The 24,422-nt window shown below is 38.3% G+C and overlaps 1 protein-coding gene across 4 annotated transcripts in view; it reads left to right on the top strand.

The window, feature by feature from the left end:
- Positions 1-24,422, top strand: part of SLC44A1 (solute carrier family 44 member 1) — a 174,986-nt gene that overhangs the window by 126,025 nt on the left and 24,539 nt on the right. Inside the window, exons 14-16 of one of the 4 annotated variants that reach the window (XM_040963875.1) lie at positions 6,091-6,327; positions 7,942-8,022; positions 11,790-13,251. In XM_040963875.1, the coding sequence (XP_040819809.1) occupies positions 6,091-6,327; positions 7,942-8,022; positions 11,790-11,798 (327 nt within the window). In that variant the 3' untranslated portion in view covers positions 11,799-13,251. Of the gene's footprint in view, positions 1-6,090; positions 6,328-7,941; positions 8,615-10,917; positions 13,252-24,422 lie in introns of those variants that run through there. The other 3 variants (XM_040963873.1, XM_040963874.1, XM_040963872.1) reach the window with 3 other exon arrangements.

The raw sequence follows: 24,422 nt of genomic DNA, 5'->3' as shown, positions 1-24,422 counted from the left end.
TGGATGATAGCCCAAGTATTGGAGTTCTGCTTTCCTTGTTGCAAGCATAAACCTTAGAAGGATCTGAAAGGCGCAACACAGTAGCCTGGCAGCTAAAGCCCTCGTCTTGCATGCGCAGGGGTCCCATATGGGTGCCAGGTTGTGTCCCAGCTGCTCCATTTCCCATCCAGCTCTCTGCTTGTGGCCTGGAAAAGTGGAGGATGTCCCAAAGCCTTGGGACCTTGCACCCACATAGGAAACCGGAAGGACTCTCCTGACTCCTGGCTTCCGGATTGGCTCAGCTCTGGCTACTCTACCCACTTAGGGAGTGAATCAGCACATGGAAGATCTTTCTCTCTTTATCTCCTTCTCTGTATATCTGACTTTGCGACAAAAATAAATATATCAATATTGGAAAGCAGACAATTCTATGCTTTTTAACTCTGCACAGCAATAAATAGCACTATAACTAGATTTCATTCTATCTGTATTTCAAGCCATAAATTACTCAGAAAATTGAAAAACTGAAGAAAGAAAAATATTTTATAAATTTCATTAACATAGTGTTGCAGTGTGTTTTTTTTGTTGTTGTTGTTTTTTGTTTTGTAGCTTGTGTTTCTACAGTAAAATAAATGGTATACGTGTTTGTCCCACACTTTTCTCTTCATGGCAGATAGTATACATTTTATATCTTGGTTAACCCTTGTAATTTCTTTTCTCCCATTGGTCAGTAGTCTATGAAATGCGATTCTTAAAACATCCTCTTACTATTGAACGCTTTGGTTGTTGTAGTTAATTGTGCTTTGAAAAGACAGAATGAGGGAAAAGCTTTTGTTATAGAGAAATAAAACTATTTAAAGTGTATGGGTTCTTATATAACTGTCATCTGGGAGGAATTAACAAAATTATGTAGCTATTTAAAAATTTGTAGTAAGTTTTTACGATTGTTGAATTTACTGTTGGCATACTTTTATATAAGGGAAAGTTTTTGTAGTAAAAATAAGATGAGTTAATCTGTATGTATGTATTAAGAATAATATCTGATGCTGCTATGAAAATGAAATGTAAATGACAGAATGCTTAGAAACTGTCTGGTTTTTTAGCAACCTACTGACCATCAATATTTTTGTTAGGTTTGTCATTATCTTACTCATTCAAGTATATATAGAATGCCTACTAGTAAAATGCTAGGGAATTTTCTAGGTGTTATTTATGTATTAGTCAAGAAACAGAATTTTAAAAATTTAAAATGTGGTAGAGGGGTGGTCATTTAGTCTAGTGGCCAAGACTCTTAAGTAATATGTCTGCAACCACATCAGGCTAGATTTAAATGCCCTGATCACGTCCTGACATCAGCCTCTGCCAGTGCAGATCCTGGAGATGGCAGTGCTGTCTCAGGCAGTTGGGTTCCTGACACCCCTGTAGGAGACCTGGATTCAGTTCCCAGCACCAGCTTCAGCCTGGACCAGCGCTAAGTATGTGGGCGTTTGAGAAGTGCACCAGCAGATGGGAACACTCAAGTACTCACTCTCTCCCTCTCAAAGAAAAACAATTTTTTTAAACAAAATATAAAGACGATTTTGTATCTTTCTTTTTTCACTTGGTAATGTGAAAATTTCTTTTATTATCACATATTTTCTAAACAGAGTCATAGGGTTGTATCATTTATTTAATCAATCCCCAACTCTCAAAATTTCCATGTGGGAGACAGATGGAAAGAGAGACAGAAAGTTCCCATCTATTTGTTCCCTATTCACTTGCCTGCCATGCCAGGGCTGGGCCAGAACACAGCCAGGATTCTAGACCTCAGTTCAGCTGTCTGCCCGGATGGCAGAGACCCAACCACTTGAACTGTCACTTTCTACCTCACAGAGTGGAGCCAAAACTCAAACCTAACTGCTTGGTGACAGGATATAGGTATCCTGATTGATACCTTGATCACTTTACCAAAACCTGCTCCATGTTTTAAAACAGGTTAACTAGCCCAACTTTTACTAACATATTCCTCAATAAAACCTTCTGTATAAATCTATAATCACATCAGCACTTATCTTACAAATCTTAGAGGTGGAATTCTTAATTATCATTCTTGATATGCATTGCCATTTTGATTTCCAAAAAGATATTTTCTTAACAATGAATGTATACTGTTACTAAAAATGGCTACAAGCTTCACAATAACTGGTAAGGAGAGGGGAGAAACAAAGGAAGACTGGCAGGGAGCAGAGAGAAGAGATGTGATTGTCTTCCTGGAACTGTACCTATGGCATGTATAAAACTATTGTTTTTATATCCACAGAAAATAAGCAAATAGTACCTTTAAAAAAAACCATAAAATGTAGTTACATTGTTTTCAATTAAGAAATCCAAAATGGCGGGGGGGGGGGATGGGGAATAAAAGGAAAAAGAAACCTGGGTTTCCCCCATACTAGGATCAACATTCTTTGGTTTCTATTTTAAAAAATAATTTAATTATAATCATAAGACTCAATGTATTTTCTGAAAATAATTTTTTAGAATTAATGGCTTCTATTATGTAGAAATAGTTCTTGATTGGGACTTCCAACTAGATAGATATAATGAAGTCAGTGTCAGGAGCTAACTGTACACCTGTGGCACCTTCAGTGAGCCTGGAGAGAATTAGGCTGAGTGAGAAAAATCCAATTGCCTAAGGTTAATACTGCATGATTCCACTTAGCTTCGTTGAATGATGGCATTAGGAAATGGAGAATGGATTTGTGGTCAGCCTGTTACAGATGGGTTTGGCGGAAAATGATGAAAAGGTAAAATTAAGAGTCCTTATGTTCACGAAAGTGTTCTGTATGTTCACAGGACCATGATCTTTACCCTGCTTGTGATATTGAGTCTAATTGTAGCAGATGCTCCACTCCACAGGCTGGGCACAGGGCACATGGAATCACTCTCTGCTGTTTGTTACAACCACGTTTTATCACAATTACATCATTTTAAATTCAGGGTTTAAATCCTTATATTTAAGAAGAAAAGAGACTGTATGATTTGATTTCTGTGCAACCTCAGTGGGTTTTGTGGAGTGATAAATTAGATTTAGATTTTTTTCTTTTTAAAGGTTTTTTTTTTTTAATTTTTACTGGAAAGTTAGATCCACAGAGTGGAAATACAGAAAGAAAGATCATCCATCCACTAGGCTTACTTCCCAAGTAGGCACGACGGCCTGAGCCAAGCCAAGTCTGCCACTTGGGTGCAGGGTCCCAGGGCTTTGGGATATCTTCTGCTGCTGGATGGGAAGTGAGGCAACCAGCACATGAAGCCAGGGACCCCAGTGACTGCAAGATGAGAATTCAGGCCTTGGAAGGGTTCTTAGCTTCTCCAATTTAGTGGCCTAATGACCTGTGATCACTGCCCAGTAGGACCACAAAGATGAAAAATAAACCTTTACAAGTTTTATTTAACATTTTTAAGTTTACAAGATACTGATATTTACCCCAGTAATGAAAACTAGAAAACAAAATCTCAAGTGCCTTTGCTTCCATGTGAAATTACTTTATCTCTACTTAGTGATTACCTTTTCTTATGCTAATTATATTTTCTGGTTGACAATCTATTTGATTTGGATTGATTAAAAAGTGGGATATGAATTATTATAAGTGCTATTTTATTGATAAAGTCTTTCAAAATAGATTCCTTGGGAAAAGGGCATCAGAGTTACACAAGTTACAGTGGCAAAAAAAAGAAAGGAGAGGAGGGAGGAGCGTGACCAGGCATTTCATAAAGTGCTTTCAGGTTGCTCACTTTAACAGCCCTGGGAGTGTGTATCAATAGAGTACTTGTAACATGTGTACTGCTGATACTCATCTTAAACCCAACCAATCAGACTCTAGAGACAGAGCCCAGGAATCTGCATTTCTAACTCTCTATAGCTTGAGAACTCTTAGTGTATTAATTGCATCATGTTCTTTCATTATACTTGGGAGCACTTGTTACATTTCTTGGATTCTTTTGGCCAAGCATCACTCATTCTTGAAGTTGTTTCATACAGATTGTGATTTCCATCCTTCCATCTCCATACATTTTTGTCTCTATATCTGGTTTGTCTGAGTCACATCATCTTTCTATAATTGACTTTTTTAAAAAGATCTTTTAATTTTTATTACAAAGTCAGATATGCAGAGAGGAGGAGAGACAGAGAGGAAGACCTTCTGTCCGATGATTCACTCCCCAAGAGCTCAATGGCCGATGCCATGCCGATCCAGAGCCAGGAGCCAGGAACTTCCTCCAGGTCTCCCACACAGGTGCGCAGAGTCCCAAGGCTTTGGGCCGTCCTCAACTGCTTTCCCAGGTCACAAGCAGGGAGCTGGATGGGAAGTGGAGCTGCCGGTATTAGAACCGGCGCCCATATGGGATCCTGGCGCATTCCAGACGAGGACTTTATCCTTTAGGCCACGCCGCCGGGCCCTGTAATTGACTTTAAACATTGCACATGTTTAAGTTTCAGTGGAAGGGTGAGAACTTAAAGAATCCCATGTTCCAGTAGGGTGATTACATAAGATTTCAAAAGAATATAAGAAAGAGCTTGTAAAATTGAAAACACATAAGTGAAAGAAAATGGTTGAAAAGAAATTGCCTCAGAAAATAAGCTACTGCCCAAGATGATTCACATGTGTGTTGCAACAAAAATGGTGGGTTGCGTCTTCTGAAGCTTAAGCAAACCCAGCTTTGTTCTCTAAAAGCAGCTGAAAGAGGGATGAATTTATAGCTTAATGAATTTATCATCTAATGCATTATAATCCCTCATGAAGAGGATGGTGAATTAGAGATGTTTTGATGTTGATAAATGCTAAGGTCGGCCTATCACTGGACAGCAAAGGCTGCTGTTAGTCTGTAGAACCCTTTCTTTTCCTTCACCTACAGTCAATCCAAGGCTAAGTAATGTGCCGGGGAAGAGACCAGGAATCATTACAACCTGCTACTGCTGGGTATCAGCATCTGTTACATTTGCTGAGCATTTATCCGAAAGTATCACTGCCGCTGGTTATTTGAGTAGTATTTGTTGTTTTTTGCTGTTCCATAAGCTGGCCAGGTTGGCCAACATCTCTGAGCATGATCTTGCATTTATAAAATGGAGGTGATAATGTTTGTCCTAAATCAATGTTAGTGTTGTTACAAAATGAGCCACATAAATTTAAAGTGCCAGGATTTGGCATTGTGGCACAGTGGCTTAAGCCACCTCTTGTGATCCCAGCATCTCATCTTGGACTACCTGTTTGAGTCTTGACTACTCCACTACCTGCCTGCTAATGCACTTGGGAAAACAGCTGAAAATGGCCTAAGTACTTGAGAGCCTGCTACCCACGCGGGAGACCTAGATTAGGTTCTTGTTTCCTGACTTCCAATTTATATCTAGGCCAACCATTACTTTTGGACTGTAAGGAGAGTGAACAAGTGGATGGAAACTCTCTTTCTCTCAGAGTATACATACACACATATGCTCTTCCAGGCCATAAACAGGGAGTTAGATGTGAAATGGAGCAGTTGTGACACAAACTGGCACCCATATAGGATCCCAGCACTTGCAAGGTGAGAATTTAGCTACTGAGCCATGGCACTAGACCCTAGATAAATTTTAAAGTATCTATAAGATGTGCAGCTAAGTATTTATGAAGCATTTATAATGATACCATAAATGTTAATGGAGAGTTTTAATGACTTGCTTATATAATACTGTTGCATACATATAGAAAAAAAATTGTATCAGTATTCTGAAATGTCAGTAATCTTTTTTGAGTGCTAGGAATATGTGTAATTTTTTTTTTGTAAAATGTGTATACATTTATTTTTAAAATTATTACAGATTCTAAGTAGGCAAAGTTTTAGGGAGCATCGTAGACATTTGTAAAATTATCTTTCATGTAAACCAGAATACTTAAAGTAAGATTTGAAAATTTATATGGTATACATCTATGCCTATGCATGTGTAGGTATACATAATTATATCTTATAGTTGAGATGGAATGGCTTTATGCAGCCATTATTTATATAAATAATAGAATTTTTAGTCTGCAAATGAACCAGAAGTAATTGGCTTTTTCCGAAGCAGGATACTAAGTGTGGCCTTTGCTTTCTCTGCTGCAGGTGCTGATAGTGTGCAGCACAGGCTTGGCTGGGATTATGCTACTCAACTACCAGCAGGACTACACAGTGTGGGTGCTGCCTCTTATCATCGTCTGCCTCTTTGCTTTCCTAGTCGCTCATTGCTTCCTGTCCATTTACGAAATGGTAGTGGACGTATTGTTCTTGTGTTTTGCCATTGATACAAAATACAATGATGGGAGCCCTGGCAGAGAATTCTATATGGATAAAGTGCTGATGGTAAGTACTTCAGTTGCCTGCTTACTCCCTCAGGGATAAAAACCTAATAAAAATGTTTTTGCAAAGCACTTTATTTAATCCCCACTGTGTGCAGCAAAGCAATTCATAATAAAACCTGTAGCATTCACTGATGAATGAAGTTAACCTTGGGTGAGATTAACGTGAGTAATCAGGAAGGAAGGACTTCATGGCATGAGGGAAGCCATTTCAGACCCACCTAGCCAAAGCAGTATTCATTTACAGCTCTATATTCACACTGTTCTAATTTCTCTCTTTGCAGTTACACAGATCTGAATTCACTTTTTAAACTTGCCCTCTAAACCTTGAATAAGAACATCAGGCTGCTGATGTTGTAAGCATCTTTTCCTAATAGAGAAATTAAGTATAGAAAAATCTTACTTCCCAGATCTTAGTATCTGCTACTTTTTCCCAATGTTATTACTGTCTGCCCTGTTTCAAATACATCCTCAGGACCAATTGGAAGGGCGTATGTAATGAATATAGCAGCAGGCCTATGACAGATGGATTAATTTATTTTTCGAGATCCAAATATTAGCATAGATAACATGGGGATTTTTTTTTTGTGGTATATAGCCTCTGTAGTGTTCATACAGTACAACCCAAGCTTCAATATTGCACCTATAAGTCATTTTCTAGTAGCATGTTTTGTTCAGTTAAATCAAAAATAGAAGTGCTTAGAAATCAGTTTGGTTTTTTTTACTATTTGTTTTGGGTTTTTTTTTTTTCAATAGAAAAAATTCCAAGTGACTTAGCTGATACGTTTAGTACTGATCATCTCTTTTACTGAAAACATCAACTAAGATTTTTTTAGTAGCTAATTTAGTTGATTGTATTCATAATGGAATTTGATCTGTGAGGTTTGTATCACTCTTGGGATTAACATGTTTGAAAGAATTCAGTTTGTTCCTTTAAGCCACTGATCAAAAGCAGAATGAAAATACTGTTTTTGTTCCTTCCATTTTTCTCAGTTAGAATTGCAACATATTGAATGCAGTGCTCCATAAAGTTTGACAAAACAGTAATGTTTCCTTTGGGGCATATTCCCATTATAACTCCTTTTGACTGTAGGTTCTGGTTGACACCCCTTGTCTTCATGCTTTATGAAGTAATGTCAAGAACAGATAGACATCTTTTTTTCAAGTAGCGTATTTTATAGTTTGTCTTAAAAAAAGAAAAACAATACCCTGTGCTTGGCAATGTTATTGCCTTTACCTTTCAGGGTTGTTTTAAAATGAAGGTGTAGGCAATAAAATACTCTTCTTGTTTCATTTGACCTTGATATGGACATGATAAAACAGTATTCTAAGTGTGGGAATATACACGTGCCTTAAAAATATTTGATATATTTTCTTGCAGATAGAAGTAACCTTATCTTTTTGGAGCCTTAGTGAGATTGTCAGCATGAATGGATGGCAAGTTTTGTGGTATCAGTCAGTGCTTTGCAATCCATCCGCACAAAGTTAGCAGCTGTTTGCTTCCGGGCCAGCCATTTACCAAGATTGAATCGAGAATATAAATGTTTTTTTGAATGCGTCTGCCATGTAAAATCTGAAAAGATCTAAGAGTGTGTGTGCTGTGGTCCATATTTTGCAGGAGTTTGTGGAAAACAGTAGGAAAGCAATGAAAGAAGCTGGGAAGGGAGGCGCTGCTGATGCCAGAGAGCTAAAGCCGATGGTAGGTGGCGATGAGGAGGTGGTCGCCCTCCAAGAGTTTCACTTTCACTTCTTCTCTCTCTCTGTCTTCACCGACTGCACTTCTTCAGGAGAGGCGTTTGTTATCTGTATCACACAGGATGTGCTCCTGTTTCTGTTTGTGTGCTTACCCATCACTTGGATGGCAGAGTTCTTGTCACAGCTGCGACCACCTTCTGTAAAAGTAAGCTGAAAGGAACAGCGCCTTGGTGGCACTCAGCAGGGGCCAGGGCACGGGATGGTGGCCTTGTCCCTGAGGGGAAACCTGTGGACTGTCAGTGTGTGGTTTTCATCAGCCTGCACCCTTTGGATGTATATTTGAACTGACGGTTTGAATATATTTTTTTGTTTGTTTGTTTTTTATCCTTTGGGGAACTAATGATAACAATTCCTTTCAACTTGCTAACATGCATATTCTCCTCTTTTAAAAAAATATATATATTGTTCTGTTTATGTTGATGTCTTTTCCCCTTGGCTGACTTTTTCTTCTGTTGCCTGGATGGTTCTCTTTGTTTCTTAAGCTGTTTTTCAGTAGTAAGCAGATTTGTTTCCATCGACGCCCACATTTCCATTCAGTCAGACAATCTCTTTTCCCATCTTAACTGAGAGAAGAGTAAATTATCTCTAACCAGTGATGTTGACATATAGGAATCATACATATGATACCTATATATCTCCACTCTGCGTTCATTTGTAAAAAGGCAACTGAAAGTTAAGCAGTGTATGAGAATCCTAAGCTGCTTTGCCATTGCAGGATGGTTTATTTAGCAGGTATCTCCAGCCTGTAGGGGTCTGATAACCTCCCTATGTCTATATAATATGTTTGTGTCCAAGTATTATTATAAAGTTGTCTACAACCTTAAAAAGACCATTTTAAGCAGTGTGCCAGCTGATTGCTGATAGTGTTCAAAACTTCCTTAATACTTTTAAAGAATGGATGGATACAGGTTTTTCACTTTCTTTAAAAATGAATGATATTAAGCAAGCTCATTTAACTACAGGAAAGTACAGTGAATAGGTTCCTTTATTGTGTAGAGGGACTCTATGATGACTCCCAGGATTTATCTTGGAGTTGCTGTGAACAGTGTGAGAGGTTAAGAAGTCAAACGTAAATACGTAGCTTTCCAAAGCATAGGTCACTCTAATCACAAGAAGAGAATGTGGAATATCCCCATCCAGCTTTTGGTCTTAAGCATGCACCTTCCCAAAATGGACTGTGTGTAGAAGGGGAGCCGATCCTTGGTTTCCCTGGTCAGCACCCTGGCCAGCTCCCACTCCCTGCCCTCTGTAGCCCTCCTCACTTTGGCTCTTGAGGACAGCAATGAAGATTTGGTCAACTTTATGATGACATGGAGCCCTGAGGAGAGCTTTTATTGCCTGGTTGTCCTAATAGCACAAGAAATAAGGATTGCAAGCCCCAAACTTAAAAGAACTTAGAAAATACTAAAATGTGTAGACTGATTTTTCTCCACTTTTCCATGGTTAAAGCTTCCATTTAACCATTTTTTAATGAACATTTAAAGAGAGAAATCACAGAAAGTTGAAGGCTAACTAATTTGGCCACATTTCCTTCTTTCCTTGAAGATTTATTTTGTATTTACTTGAAAGGCAGAGCTACAGGGAGAGGAAAAGAGAGAGAGAGAGAGAGAATTCCTCCATCTCTTGGTTCACTCTCCAAGTGGCCACTATAGACAGGCCAGGCTAGGCCAAAGCTAAGATTCTAGAGCTTTTCCTGGGTCTCCCACATGAACCATCTTCTACTGCTTTCCCAGGCTCATTAACAGGGAGTAGTATTCCAAAATGGAACAACCAGGAGCAGATGCCCCACATGGGATGCCAGCTCAGGCAGAGGCTTAACATGCAATAGCACAGTGCTGGCCCACCTTACTGTTCTTTAAGTAAATGATCGATGAACTGTGCTAGATTAGAATGCAAATATACCTTCCTTCCTTAGATCCCTAATTGGTAAGTGATAACTCTGGAATTGCCCAGATTATATGGCATGTTACCAGAAGACAAAAAATTTTAAGAACAGTATTTTCCTAATAGTATTTTCAGTTTTAAACTGGGGCCTCTTCACGATATGCATAAAACCTTTACTCTTTCTTTTCATTTTATGTTCATCACTTTATTGCTTATAAATGAATGGCAAGAACAAAAGAAAAATGCTGTTTTTGCAAATATTCTTCCTCTGGTGCTTTGGACATTGTAACATTTAGTCTAATAATTTTTTCAATGAGTAAGAACTTCCCCAAAAGATGTGAGATGTCGCTCATAGAATAGTTTTATTTTTTTAAGCACATCTTTTCTCATCTGTCATTTACAATGCCTCTAGAAACTCTCCAGCTATTTGAGTTCACTCTCTGTCTGCCTCCTTAATGGGATGCTTTGATGTCTCAGCCTATAAAATAATGGTCAGGAAAATTGGTCTTTAAATTTTTCCTTTCGGCAGACAATCATTGAACTCATAGAACAAAAACCCACGCAAGTAAATGAGCACCTCCCTGGCTAAGTAGTTCTTTGTATAATCCTTCAAAAGTAATTTTAGAAAAATGTACCAAATGTGTAAAAGATGTTTAGAAAAGAGCTTTTTCTTGCTGTCTAGTTGGTATCATACAGAAAGAACTTGAAATGGAATTAAGGGGGCAGAAAGCCCAGGCTGAGGATGTGAGGCCAAGCAAAACAATCCAGCAGGGACGTGGGACTTGGAACACTCAAGGGAGTTTCAGACCCAGAAGTTAAGATTCGAGGGAGGAGGATTCTCAGCCCATTTTGCTCTGTTGCTGTTTGTGACCATGTGTATATTTGTAACATCATTCATAATCTCCTTTCAATGGTAATTTTCTAAGATGACACTCTGTATGACTTTGTTTTCTAGGCTTCGGGAGCAAGTTCTGCTTGAACCTAGCCGACGGTTATGGAACGCATTGACATTCCAAAACAATATATACACATAACTATGTATTTGTGTGTGTGGGTGTGTGTATATATGTATATGTATGTGTGTAAATATATGTATATGTATATACACACACACACATAATCAGCCAAAATCAGAGAAAAGGAACAGGGATTTAATACCTTTTTTATGCTTATTTTTGTCAAACATGTACTCCTTTCATACGGGTGGCTTTTACAAGGCAACTTCCGTCATTTAATGTTTTCAATTGTAATTGTCTAAATGGAAATGTTAAGATTCATATCTGATTAACATTTTTAATAATAACTTAGAGGAGATTTCAACTTTATTTCAATTAGGTAAAATTATTGTACCAAATTCTCTTGTCTGAAGTTTATTCAGGGGTGATTTCCCTGATGTGTGTGTAAAGTCAAGCTCTTACTTTACCGATGCATAGGGCCTAGTGGTCAAGACTAGGCATATGCTGTCAGGTAAATAAGGAACTACACCAATCAGTTTCCCCCCAATCAAAGAAGCCATGCCATTTTACTTTTAGAAACATAGAAGTGGGCCCAATATGGGAATTTTCATAATAGTGTGTACATTTGTCAGCCAACATTAAAACGTAACCAACTCCTCAGGTATTTGTAGTTTACCCTAATGCTTCTAAAAAGAAAGTAGGTATACAAGAAAGGGTAGTTAATCTTTCTTATGCAAGCTTTTTTCAGATGCTTAGTTCCTCTTTCTTTTTTTGACTTTAGTAGCATCCCCCACACATTTGTGTGCCTGATTTAAAAGGAAGCAGGGCACCAGTGAGTTTAGCCTTTAAGTTTCTGTGTTTTGATTTGCAGATTAAGTAATGTTGGGAGGAATGAAGAAGGGACAAAAGCACGGAGCAAAAAGCACTGAAAATGTGGTGCTTGGGGTGCTGCCCCAGAGGCACATCAGCGGCTTAGGGTTAAAGGGCCATTTTATTCAGATGCTTGCTATAAAATCTGAAACCGCAGGTGCTCTCCTCCCTGGCAATCCATTGAGTATCCAGAATTCTACAATGTTAAACTGAAGAATTGGTTCATGTTTTGATCCTCAAGTGTGAACGTTCTTTTTGTTTGGGGGTAGGTTTGGGGTTTTTGTTTTATTTTTTAATTCCTAAATCTTACCAGATATGAATGGCTAATATTCCATTGTTTTGCTTATTGTAATGGTGAATGCTTTAAGAAAAAAAGTGTAATTTGCTAAGAATAATTCATTGATCTGTTTATGCGATAACTCCTTTTTGTTACGATTTTTTTAAAAAAAAGCTATTTTTGTTAATGTAAAGTAAATATTTCAGAGCAATTTTTTAAACTTATTGCACTAAATACAGGCTCTTTAAAAAAAAAAAGCCTCAGCATTTTATCATTCCATGGAGCTCTTTTGAAAGAAAGCATTGCCTCCTACCAGAATTAGCAAATTAAACAGGTATTATGACAATGCATACAATTAATGTCACTAGGGCTTATTAAGCAGCTGCTTGCTAATGTGCTTCCTTTCAAAGGGTTGGACCTTTCAATTGCTGCAAAAGGTAAATTGTATTTTTCCTTAAGTATCTGTGTTCTTTAGGTAGGCTAAAAATTGCTAAATGCCTTGGTTTCTTTTCAAAGCTCATGTAATATTTCTGACTTTTCAGAATATTTGCAATAAGAGTCTGGATTTAAAAAATAACATAACTAAGAGCTCATATCTTAGCAAGATCTGGGAAACCAACAGTGCAAGAATAACTTTTGAAATAATAATTCTCCAGAAGTTAACATCCAATGCCTGCTCTCATCACACACAGTATCACTGTACTCTTATAACATAGAAGTGGATTCAGTATAATTATGTAACTATCAGTCATCCAAATAGGTGAGAAAGCAAATCATATAAGAAAATTCAGGATACCATTTGTTTCCTCACCACACAGATGGTGGACATACAGAAACATTGGAAACTAAATTTAGAATTGGCAAAAGTCTGGAAGATGGGTATCAAAACAGAAGACATCCCAGAAGTTAGGTCTCTTAGGGGGTGTCCCTCCAAAGTGACCTGCTGGAAGTCTTGAACTTGGAGATTAGATTCTGCTCACTTGGACATCCCCGCATCATGGACTCCTGCTGCTCCCTGTTCCATATGCTCGCAGTCTCAGCTGTTTGGAAGCCACCAGGAATGCTTTCTAATTATCATGTGCGACTAGAACTGTAATCAGAAAGAAATTTTGTATTTTTGTATGACTTGATTGTGTGCCATTTTATATAACAGGTCCTGTTTTACAAATAAATTCTGTTTTACTAACATTGTGTTTAGAAATTATGATCTATGTGTAACCATGTCATTTGAGTTCCAAATTAATTGCCAGGCTGTTCTCCTTAAGTAAATGTGTGTGCTACATAGATATATGCAAATATGCATATATATTTCAGGCACTTATACACAGAGATTCAATATCTGGAATATCACTCTGATAAGAGCTTCATTCCTGCACTATCTGAGAAAGCCTTGCAGAGGGCTCTTTGGCAATACTTAAACATTTCAAAATTATGTTTGGATATTCCTGCTGCCTCTCACTCATTGCAAGTCATCCCTCAGCTAGCTGTGTGCTGCCGTATTGCTGTTTGCTCACTGCTTCCATCTTCTGGCCAAGTGAGAAGAATAGATAAACAAAAATTATCTGTGCGGTGTGGATATTTGGATCATTTTATAAACCATTGATTCTGTGTCATGGTTTTGGTGCTTTGCCGTGGCAGGTCTTCAAATTACATTGGGACTTCCATCTCTAGAGTTTGTAGTTAAGGCTCTCTACATTTCTGCCATTAGATAATTAAGGCTCTAGTACATAATTCAAGCTTTTAAGCTCCTGCTTCAAGAGTCAACTCTGCTATAGTGCATCGGAAGGGAAAAGGTTCTACTGCAGTGGTTCCAAGAGACCCTTCTTCTTTGAGAGACCTGGAATAAAACATTGCCAAGATAACTAGGGCACTGTATTGTTATCATTTTTACATGGAAGAGCAGAACTCAAAGCAAGTTGTTCCTGGAACTGTTTAATGCAGTGGTTCATGTTTAGGATTAAAAGTTTTTATCCTGTTCTACAGGAAAATGGAGTTTTAAATCACTGCAATGTAAGGGAGCTGCAATGTGTGTTGATCTCCAGACATTTTCCATAATTGGTTAAGGAAGAGATATTTCATGCGTCTTTTGAAAAATTACGGTGGACACAAGTTTTTTCTTTGCAGATATGCTGCCTTACTGTTCCTTTTCGGTCTTTCATTATTTATTCGTTCGTTTGTTTTAGTGAAGGGTAGAAGCTGCTGACACAGTAAGCTCTTCCCAGTGCCACTGACCTTGATGTCTACAAAGTGCTCCATTGCTTTCCCAGGACAGTTTCAGAATTTCACCTTGATAAGGGATGCTAAGGAAATGAACCCTTTGCCCTTGCCCTGAGCCGCTTTAAACCAGAGTAATACCTCTCTCCCCTCCCTCTTCACGATTACTACAGGGACTGCAGGCACCAAGTATTTGTGAGCCCGCACAGAGCCCTGGAAACGTCAGCCATTTCTACCGCACATTGTTTCCAGCTCCTAAAGGCCGTCTGGAGAAGTTCCTCATCTACAGAGTGTAATCCTAGAGTCCGTTCTAAAACCAGAGCTGTCAGTTATGCTGACTTGAACTTTTTTGGTCAGTATCTTATTTGAATCAGAGGTTACAAAGCCTTAACATAAGTCTCAAAGAAGTTTCCTCCACAAAGGTCTATCAGCTTTCATCTGGTATTAATTGAGTTCTCTACTGTTTTATTATGGCTGCTTTGGAAAAAAAAAATCCTCAGAGTCTGGAGGCTTCTCAGTGCACCTGTCACAGTAAATAACCTGCCACATGACAGGTAGAAGTGCACTGTAATGGCTTGCCTAGGGTTGTGAAGATGTGGTCTGTGCATGTAGAGTGGAATGTGGCAGGTTCATAAGTAAAATGCATAAAGCGGAGATTTGTGTATTTTTTTTATTATGGCACAGAATGCCTTTTGCTATCAATGCATATTCTTATGTCTTTATGTACTAAGGAATGCACGTTAGTCCCTTTTGGAAATAGCCGCTGTTCAAATGTAGTGACTGCTTTTGTAATCAGCTCATATTTCTTCAGTGACACATAGCCCAGTCTTTTAAGAAGCAGAGCACCTTAAGTATGTCAAGAGAAAAATCTAAAACCAGCAAACTAAAAAGCATAACAAACTAAACATATCATACACTCTTATAAATTTAAGAGAGCAAATTTTCCTTGTTCAGATTTCATAAATTTGAGCCTAAGTCTTATAACTTTGTTTTGAAAGGAAAAGTTTAATCCAATATTTAAATAGTTGAAAATATCTTTATAATAGAATACTCAACACAGTTTTTAAATTTGCCAGTTTCTATGGGAAGCCTTTCTTTTCTGTAGAAAAACTATAGAACCCTTTATTCTTCCCCATCTTAATTTTGTATATGGTTAAAAAAGGTTCAGTTTCAATCATGTATGAAAATGGCACTTTTGTATATTACATAGGCAGAATTTGAGTTCGGTATTTTCTAAGGAAATTCAATAGTAAATCTGTGGGAAATATATGGAATTATTAGGGATCCAAATATTAGAGTTTTTCTCAATTTTTATACTCAGTTTTACAACTTAGCTCCTGACCCAAGAAGCAAATAATAAAGCTTTTTCTCATGTTCCCATGAAGAATAATTTGGACACTAATGAAAACACTGAAATTTATAAATATTTCAGAAATGTTTCACTTTTATTTCCTAAGACCTGAATTTAGTATTCATGAATAAATTATTTCTAGGGGCCATAGGTCTCTTGGAACTTAAAAATTCTGTGAACTTCCTTCCAAATGCACAGAACATATTTGTAGATATTTAAGATGTTCGTATAATTTTGTGGTCCTCAGATGGCCAGTCCTGTCCCCCACCATGTCCCTACAGGGGCCAGGGAACACAAGTTGGAGAGCTGTCTTCAGCGTTGTTGTAATAATGTTTTTGGAAATCAGAGAGATTAGATCTCCACTAAATACACTTCTAGGACAAGACTTCTCAACTTTTAGTACATAAACACTTTATATGGTTTAGTGCAGGTTTGGAAATAGAAACTATACCAATCTGAATTGAACAGTAAGATAACCAATACCGAATCTTCATGATAGTAAGACTTCTTGGTGATGTATGGATTCCTGGGGAGATTTTTGCCTAGATATTTGCAAAGGGAGAGGAAGCCAAGAAGAAGTGAGTAGGGAATCCTTGTAATTATTCATCTACCAACATTCTTGACTCTTTCTGTTGTGGTTCTGCTATGACTTTGTGAGACATAATGTTACCATTATGTCACCATCTTGAAATGTCTCTGTCAACACTTCCGAGTACAGTTGATAACAATAAATTAGAAACTGAAGTGCAGTGTATTTTGAGCAGAAAAATTAATAGAAATTTGGAGAAGCCAATCCCAGGGGCAGGTATCCAGAGTCTTCATTCTTTCCACATAAATCAAGTGGTCCCTGTTTAGAATGTTGCCCAGGTGCTCACAAGAGCAGCCTTGGGACTGTGCCTTCATTGCCCAAAACCGCCCCATCTTTCTTCCATGGAGAAGTGTGTGGATTTTTTCACATTTGTACCTTACTAGGAAAGGGAACTGCAGCCACATGGCATCTTTGGAATCCTTTTCAGATTTTATTTTAGTGAGTCATGGTTTATGTAGTCTGACATCACACCACTGTCTGCATTGTCAAGCTACAGAAAGCAGTGCATATCTAAGTGGCTGATGGAGAGAGAGCAGTCAACTGCCTAGCCCACACCACGCCTCCTGAAAAGCTTTAATGAACCTCCTGTTGCAGCAAATGGAGAGAGTGCTGCTTGCTATTTCTCCATCAGATGGAAAGAGATTGAAGTCCAGTGTAAGCGTCTAGATTCAATGAGTCCTTTCGCCACAGTCATCTGTGGCTTCAAAAGAAAAAATTGTGAAGTTTTATGTTTGAGTCTTATCTGCCTGTCAGCTGGCAATGTGATCTAAGTTAGCTGTTGTCTGAGGAGTATGTGTTAAACAACTCACTGTGGGGAAAAGAAAACATTGAAAACAGAGAACAAACAACAAGTACAAAATGTGAGCACCATGTTGGAACTTACGTTTTTTAAAAATGAGTTTAAAATGTGTCATATAGGAATAATGGGATGGTTTGGGTACTTGGAGTTGGAGACCAGAGACCAATGAGTAAAATATCCATTCTTGGATTCTGGTAGTCTGTGCTCAGAACTTCTGTTGGCCCCTCATTTTTCCTCATTTTTGCCAGTTTTAATTTTCAGAGATGTTGAGGAAAGTTAGGTTTCTCCTACATGTTGCCTTCGTGCCACTAGGATCTACAGTATTCCTGGTTTTTGATCTCCTCCTTCTTATAAGGGTACTAGGAACTCCATAATGTAAACATACTGCCATTGTGCCATCTTTTTTGACCATTGAATGCACTTCTAAGAGATCTTGAGCTTAATACAGTAAATTCAGTGGGTTGCTACCTGATAATAGATGGAGTAAAGTCCAACCAATAAAAAGGCTGGGAGAAGAGGATGAAGGACATCTAACAAAATGACAGGGGTCCTGGAAAAACAACCAAATACAAAAGCCTATCTGCTGAAGACCATAGGTCCAAGTTCATGTATCGACTGGTCCCACCTTTCTGAACTCCTTGTGTTCAGGGTAGAATTTCTAGAGGAAAGCAAACCAATTTTAAAGATCAGTCAGTACAGCAGGGACCTGCAGGCACTCTGAGCCTTCACAGCCCATCCATGCCCAACCCACTGTACATACAGGGTGAATAAAACAGAACACTTACATCAGTGGGTCACTGTTTCTCACTGCTGAGAAGTATGCTGATGTGCCACATATTTCTCAATCCAATGCCTTTTTCCTCCCATTTGCATCCTATTTCATAATGTCAAAATGGATTTTTGTGTCATGTGCTGTCATTGTCCATTACAGACTGGATGATCACAGATAAGCCTTTCATGAATTCCATAGCTTGAAGTCGTTTACCTTAGTATGATTTTGGACTTTTTCTTATGATGGTGTCACTACACTGTAATCCTGTGGGAAATCACGCATGTAGGTGCTTGGACATGCCCCACAGACTCAGCTGTTGCCCTAGCGTTTGTGATTTTTGTTGTTGACACGGTGCAGGCCTAACAGAGAGCATTATGCTCAGACAACTTAAAAATAATGTTATTAAAGCAATTAACTTTCTGGAGTTATGAAATCTTGCTGGGAAATTAACTTCCAAGAGCTCTGAATTGGATTGAATTCCATCTGGCTTCAGAGTACAATGAGCCTGTACGAAATAGAGCTTTGAAATGTTTTTCTTGTGCAAAAATATGAACTAGAAAAAAGTACTGATCTCATGCTAAGTTTTCTCTGTGTACCAACTCAGTTGCCAGAATTATAATGAAAACTGTATTTTAGTCTAACAAATGTATAGAATTTTTTATGTAATAAATAAAATTTTATAGGAAAGAACATCCTTGTCTACTGTGTGTCCAACCCTTCCCCATATACAGGGTGCTAATTGATAGAAATTGACCATGGTTTCCAGTTAGGTCAGCATCCTAAAAGGGAACCCAGACTTTCTCTGTCAGAGTCTTTGGAGTGTGCAGTATCAATGCTGAAGGCCATTTCTGAAGTACCAAGTCCATCCACTGCTCGGCCAGGCTCCATAGCTGGGATCTGAGCTGTTATGTAAGTGCTCAGGTTGCAACTGGATTCAGTCGTAGGCAGAACATAGACTTTGTTAGATTGTATTCGCTGTAGAGCTCACTGGCTGTGCCTGGTACAGTGCCCTGTCTGTGACTCGAAGCCTGGGACTGCGCTAAGTTAATGGACTAGTGAAACTGGTATGCCATTATGTAAGCCATGCTCCACTAAAGTCTGGAGAAGCCAAGCTTGTTGAAAACCAATCATGTTAACTGATAATTGCTACTAAGGAAGGGATGTTCTTAACTTGAAATCCTTTTGCAATAGCAATAAACCTCTCCTAATTAGTTTTGTAATATTGAATTTTCTTTTTGTAATAATTTATTTGAAAGGCAGAGCATCATGGCTGAGGATAGTGGGTGTGGGGGTAGAGGAACTAGAGAGAGAGAGAGAGAGAGAGATCTCAGCTGTGGGTTCACTCCCCAAATGGCAGTAGTAACAAAGGCTGGGCCAGGCCAAAGCCAGTAGCCTAGAACTCCATCCAGGTCTCCTTTGTGAGTGGGAGGGACCCGAGTCTCTAAGCCATCTTCTGTTGCTTTTCCAGGGCACATTGAAAGTGAGCTGAATCAGAAATGGATTGGCTTAACCCACAGTGCCGCAACACTGGTCCCTGATTTCAGGTTTTCTTGAGAGGCTCTCTGCAGCCTGCCTATCATTAGCTAATATGGGTCACGGCCAGGTGATTGCCTGTTGCTTATACCATCCTGCCAAAGGAGTCATTACAGAACATATGTGAGGAGCACTCAAGCACTAGGTATGTGTGTAATTCTGGAAAATATTAGCAAGCCTCAGCTGTTCGCTCTTTTTAGGAAATGTTCTGATGTGGTTTGCTGGCTATCTGTTGTTGCATTTATGCTGTGACTAAGGAGCCTGTGAAAAAATCCCACGTCTCCTAAAAGGTGCCCTGGGAACTTTTCTGTTCAGCCATGGATTTAACTTTTAGAAAATGAACATCCAAGGTGTTCTTGCAGGGAACACATTGGTACTTATGCATCCTAGTTCAGTATGTGCATAGTGATTAAAATATACATCACTTCTTAATAGCTGCATAGCTCAGAGCTCTTCGGGATGTGGAATGATTTGGAAAGGAACCAATGGCCTGCGAAGCCAATGGGCCTTGCATCTTTGATCAGGGTTGAAGGAATAAGCCCACCAAGCTCATGCCTCGTCATGTGACTCTAAGTTGTGGCAAGTAGTAGAGAAAGTAAGAAATGCTTTGTACCTTTAATTTGACATTATGCTTCATTTACAGTCTGCATTCTGAGAAGAGTAACTTCAGAAGATTTACTTAAGTTAAACTTAAGCTGTATGACAAAATAAAGCTGAGCTGCTAAACTGTACTTCATAAACTTTCCATCAGTATCTTAAAACTCTGTAGGTACGACATACAAGCACCCTGGTTGAATGTGTCAGATGGAGAACCAACAGGAAGGAACTGCCTTGAGGTGAAGCTCAGCCATTCCATCCATCTCTCTAGCACTCTGGGAGGCAGCAGTTAGGGGTTTGCAGTTGATCTGCACTCTTTATCTTCCAAAAATTATTCTTGCAGTTGTTAAATTTAACAATAAAAATGCAAGTAAAAAATGAGCAAAGATTAACTACTTAACAAGTGCTGAGCTGGGCATAGACCAACAACAAGCTTTTCTTTCAGTCCTGGCAAAGAGGAAACCAAGACAGGTGGGTAATTTAAATATTAAATAAAAGTAGCATAAATAGAAGTTCAGTAGAAGGGACTGAGCAGGTATTAACATTGGTGTCGATAATATTTAATGACTTGGAATAATGTTCACAGTACAGTAAGAGAAAAAAAGATGATACAATAGCATGGTCTCATTTATGGAAACAAAAATTCTTAAACATTAGTTAAGGTTCAGAAGATGCTCTGCTAACCAATTCTGTGGGCTCTAGTGGTTAAGTGGGTTTTTGAGAAATTGATTAAGGAGGAGAATCATTGAAAGTGAAGGACATTTAACAAGACATGTAAATGTTCATTGATCCATCTTTGATAAGGTGTGTTAGTTCTTTGTTAAGACCTGTCTCTCGGGTTGGCTATTGTCTTTGTATTAGTAACATCAGTGATAAATCCCCTGAAAAATGGAATAATGAGAAACAGTGGTTTTTTAAGTGAGTCAAGAATTGGGAGATCTCAAGAAACCTACTCAGTGCAGACTTCTAGATCCTCATTATTTGTAATGTTAGATTTCTATACCTATTACATATGTCACATATACACCCATGTATACTATAGAGTAGTATTTTTAGCACTTACTTTTATTGACTCTTTCCAAGGTGCTCAACTCTTCCAAAGCATGAGTTTTCATAGAAATGACTGTTCTTGGAGTCAGTGCTACACTGGCATAACAGGTGGCAATAAGCACCACAGGCACTTAGCAGACTATTGATGCTGTAGCCAGAGTGTGCTGGGCTCAAGCATAGGCCCCTTTTCAGTAGCATTCACACTGTGAGCATCCTGCAGATAGTTGGAGAGTGTCAGTTCATTTTGCAAATTGGTTAACTTAAGTTGGCTAATAAAATATGCCACATAATTTACATCAAATAATTGTAGTAATCTTTAGTGATATCATGGATAATTTTAGTTTTATTTGTTTATCCACATATTTAACATATTCTTTTACAGTTTTAACTGATCTTGAAGTAAGCCAGTTCTAAAAGGATAAGTATCATTTGTTCTCTCTGATATAAGACAATCTATATGCAAAGTAAAATATTTACATATATATGTAAACAAATATATAGAGAGGCACAGTAAGTGTCTCTACACTCAAATAACAGTAGGACTCCCAATGAAACTTTTTAAATATACCTCTAAAATACGACACTACGTTTTCTACCTTTGCCTATACTTATCATATCATGATACATTTAAATGTTGGAAACTTAAACTTGTAACTTGTATTAAGGGACTATAATATTGTGACAATATGGGGTGGGGGAAGGGAAATGGCAGTAGGAGGAAATGAGTAGAGAGGAAGGGAGAATGATGAATTCCTATACCTTCAAATAGGTATTGTGGGGGAAAAAATTTAAAAATAAGCATTTGCCTTAGAAAACAAAATGAAAGAGTCAGTTGAAGAGTTGGAAGTCCTCAAAATATCTCTCGGGCACCAAAATTAATTTTTTCAATTTTGGTAAAAGAAATCTAATCTCTGATTTTTAGCTGAGAATTCTCAGCCTGGCCATGACTTTATTACTTTGTCTCAGTAACCCCAGTTCCCTGCATTGTCACCTTAATCATCTGTGCATTTTATGCTAACAAGAAATAACATGCAATGTGTTTGTAGTGCATATATTAACATATTCCCTTCCCCAAAGGCATACACACATATATTCATATATACCAAGAAAAATTTTAAATGTAAAAAGCAGGAGACAGGAATAAACAAAAATGCTAGACTTTAGGACTAACATGGTCAAGTGCATTGACTCATTAAAAGTCTTGGGCATTCTTTTTATGGAGAATACTAGGATTTTTAGAATTTTATTCTCTATGAAAGAAAGTAGATGGATTCTTGAACTTACTGTGAAAGCAAACACAATGTGTCTATGGGTCTCAAATTAGAGGTTGGAAGTGCCAATCTGGTGGAGTCCCAACATGTAACTTCCTTATATAAGATCTGTTAACACCAACTGTGTCTAGATCTGCTTTTTCTAGGAGCTGTAAGACAAGTTCTTCCATGTAAATAAAGCGAAGTTAGATTTGAATTATCCCAGAGATATTTACTAAGTCCTGTATTAGCTAAGGATACAGGAATGAGAGTCCCAGTCTCTCCTCCAAACACTTACCATCTGTTTAGGAAGGAAAGGATTGTAATGTATGGTGCCAGCTGTTCCAACAGTGTTAACTGAGGTGTAGCAGGGACCCCATGCGGAGGTGGAGGGACAGGAAGATGAGGCCCTGGTTAAGTAAGCCTTGCCATAAAGGGAGGAAGTGTACCAAGCAGAAGCAAAGGCTGTGTGAAGGATGTGACTGTGATGAGGTTTACTGAGTACCCTACTGTGTGTTAGAGGCTGGAAAACAGAAGTGATCATCAATAAGCCAGGGTCACCATTCTGAAATCTAATGGGATGAATGGCAGGTTAGGAAATGCCAAAACTCTATTCTTCCACTAAAGAAATGGTTAAGATGGCAAAAAGCAATCAACTTTTGCCAAACTGAAATCTAATAACTAAAGGGCAAAAAAGGCACAATTGGGTGAATACTAAATGAGATTTCAGTCAGAAAGCCTAGAAGCATTTTGCCTGCCTGTATGCCACCCTCCCTCACTGGCTTGGTGGCAGTGTACGGAGGTGATGTGCTCAGGCTCTTGATGTGCCTTGCTGGTGCAGTGTGAGTAGGGTGGAACTTGTTCCCAAGGACTTGGGGTTGTATGTTTTCCCTTGCCTGGCAGTACCATGAAAGATCAGCTCAAGAGTTTCTCTGCATTTCACCTGCCTCAAAATATTGCTCATGTAATGTTTATTAGAAACACTCTATAAAGGTAGGTAAGCCAGCTGACTTAGCATAGGGGTGAGGAATAGCAGACATGGCAAACAGAAGACTGTTAAGACCTGGGAAGAGACTAGAAAGGCACATGCATGGGGGGATTAAGACTTTTAAAAGTTCTTGATTATTCGAGTAAATCTAGAAGGCCACATATATGCCTGGAGCTGGACACAGCAAAGACCTGAGAAGACACTACACATTCACCTCTGGCTGGCCTTTAGGATGCAAATAGGAAGTGAAGCCCAAACACAGTTGAAAACAGCCTCACTAGAAGTATAACTACAGAGAATGAACCTTCAAAGACTGGAAGATATTTTTTTTCCTCTCCAATATATAAGGAGATCTCTGCCAAGTCATTAGATGACTATAAACTAACGGAACAGAAACTTAAATGATTGTGAACATCAAAGAAAAATCGCTAAGCAAATAAGCTGCTACAGCTCTCTGGAGAAGGGGAAGAATTGGAATTCCATGCCATAATAGTCATACTGATCAGTTTTTTAAAAAAGTAATAATGACTGGGCACACAGAAGAACAAGAAAGTACATCCTCCTCACCAAAAAAAAACAAGTAATAGAAGACATCTTTGAAGACTTGCTAGATGGAGACTTTAAACTATCAAGTATACTCAGAGAGATGAAGGAAATCAAGGGGGAAATGCTTGACCAAATAGAAAATATGCAAGTAGGATGATGGAAATTATTTTCTTCGTAGAAAAAAATGGTAGCTAAATAGAAAATCTGGAGTTGAAAAGCAAACAACTAAAATCAAAATTCACTAAAGGGATTCAGTAATAGACTTGGGCAGGCAGAAAAGACAAGGACAAGATTTCACGTCAATATGGATTATTCACTCTGAAGAATAGGGAAAAATGTGAAGAAACATGAGCAGAACCTGTGAGGCCTAAGGTTCACCATCAAACATACCAACATACATGCAAAGGAAGTCTCAGAGAGAGGGAGTGGAAGGAATATTTGAAATAATGACAGAGAACTTTTAAATTTTGATACAAAAAATAATCTGCACATCCAAGAGCTGAACAATTTGCTCAGAGTTCCACATCAAAGCTAATGTAATCTAGTTGTCAACAAAGACAAATATGGAAGAAATATTGAATGCAAAACAAAGCAGAAGCCGCTCTTGTGCAGGTAATCCTTAGTAAGATGCTTAAAACATGTTGGAATGGTTAACAAACTTAAACAGC

This window comes from Ochotona curzoniae, unplaced genomic scaffold, assembly GCF_017591425.1.
Source record: "Ochotona curzoniae isolate NIBS_2020 unplaced genomic scaffold, NIBS_Ocur_1.0 scaffold_3208, whole genome shotgun sequence".
NCBI classification, from domain to species: Eukaryota; Metazoa; Chordata; class Mammalia; order Lagomorpha; family Ochotonidae; genus Ochotona; species Ochotona curzoniae.
Note: the sequence above shows the minus strand (reverse complement) of the source record. Positions and strands in the feature narration are given on the sequence as shown.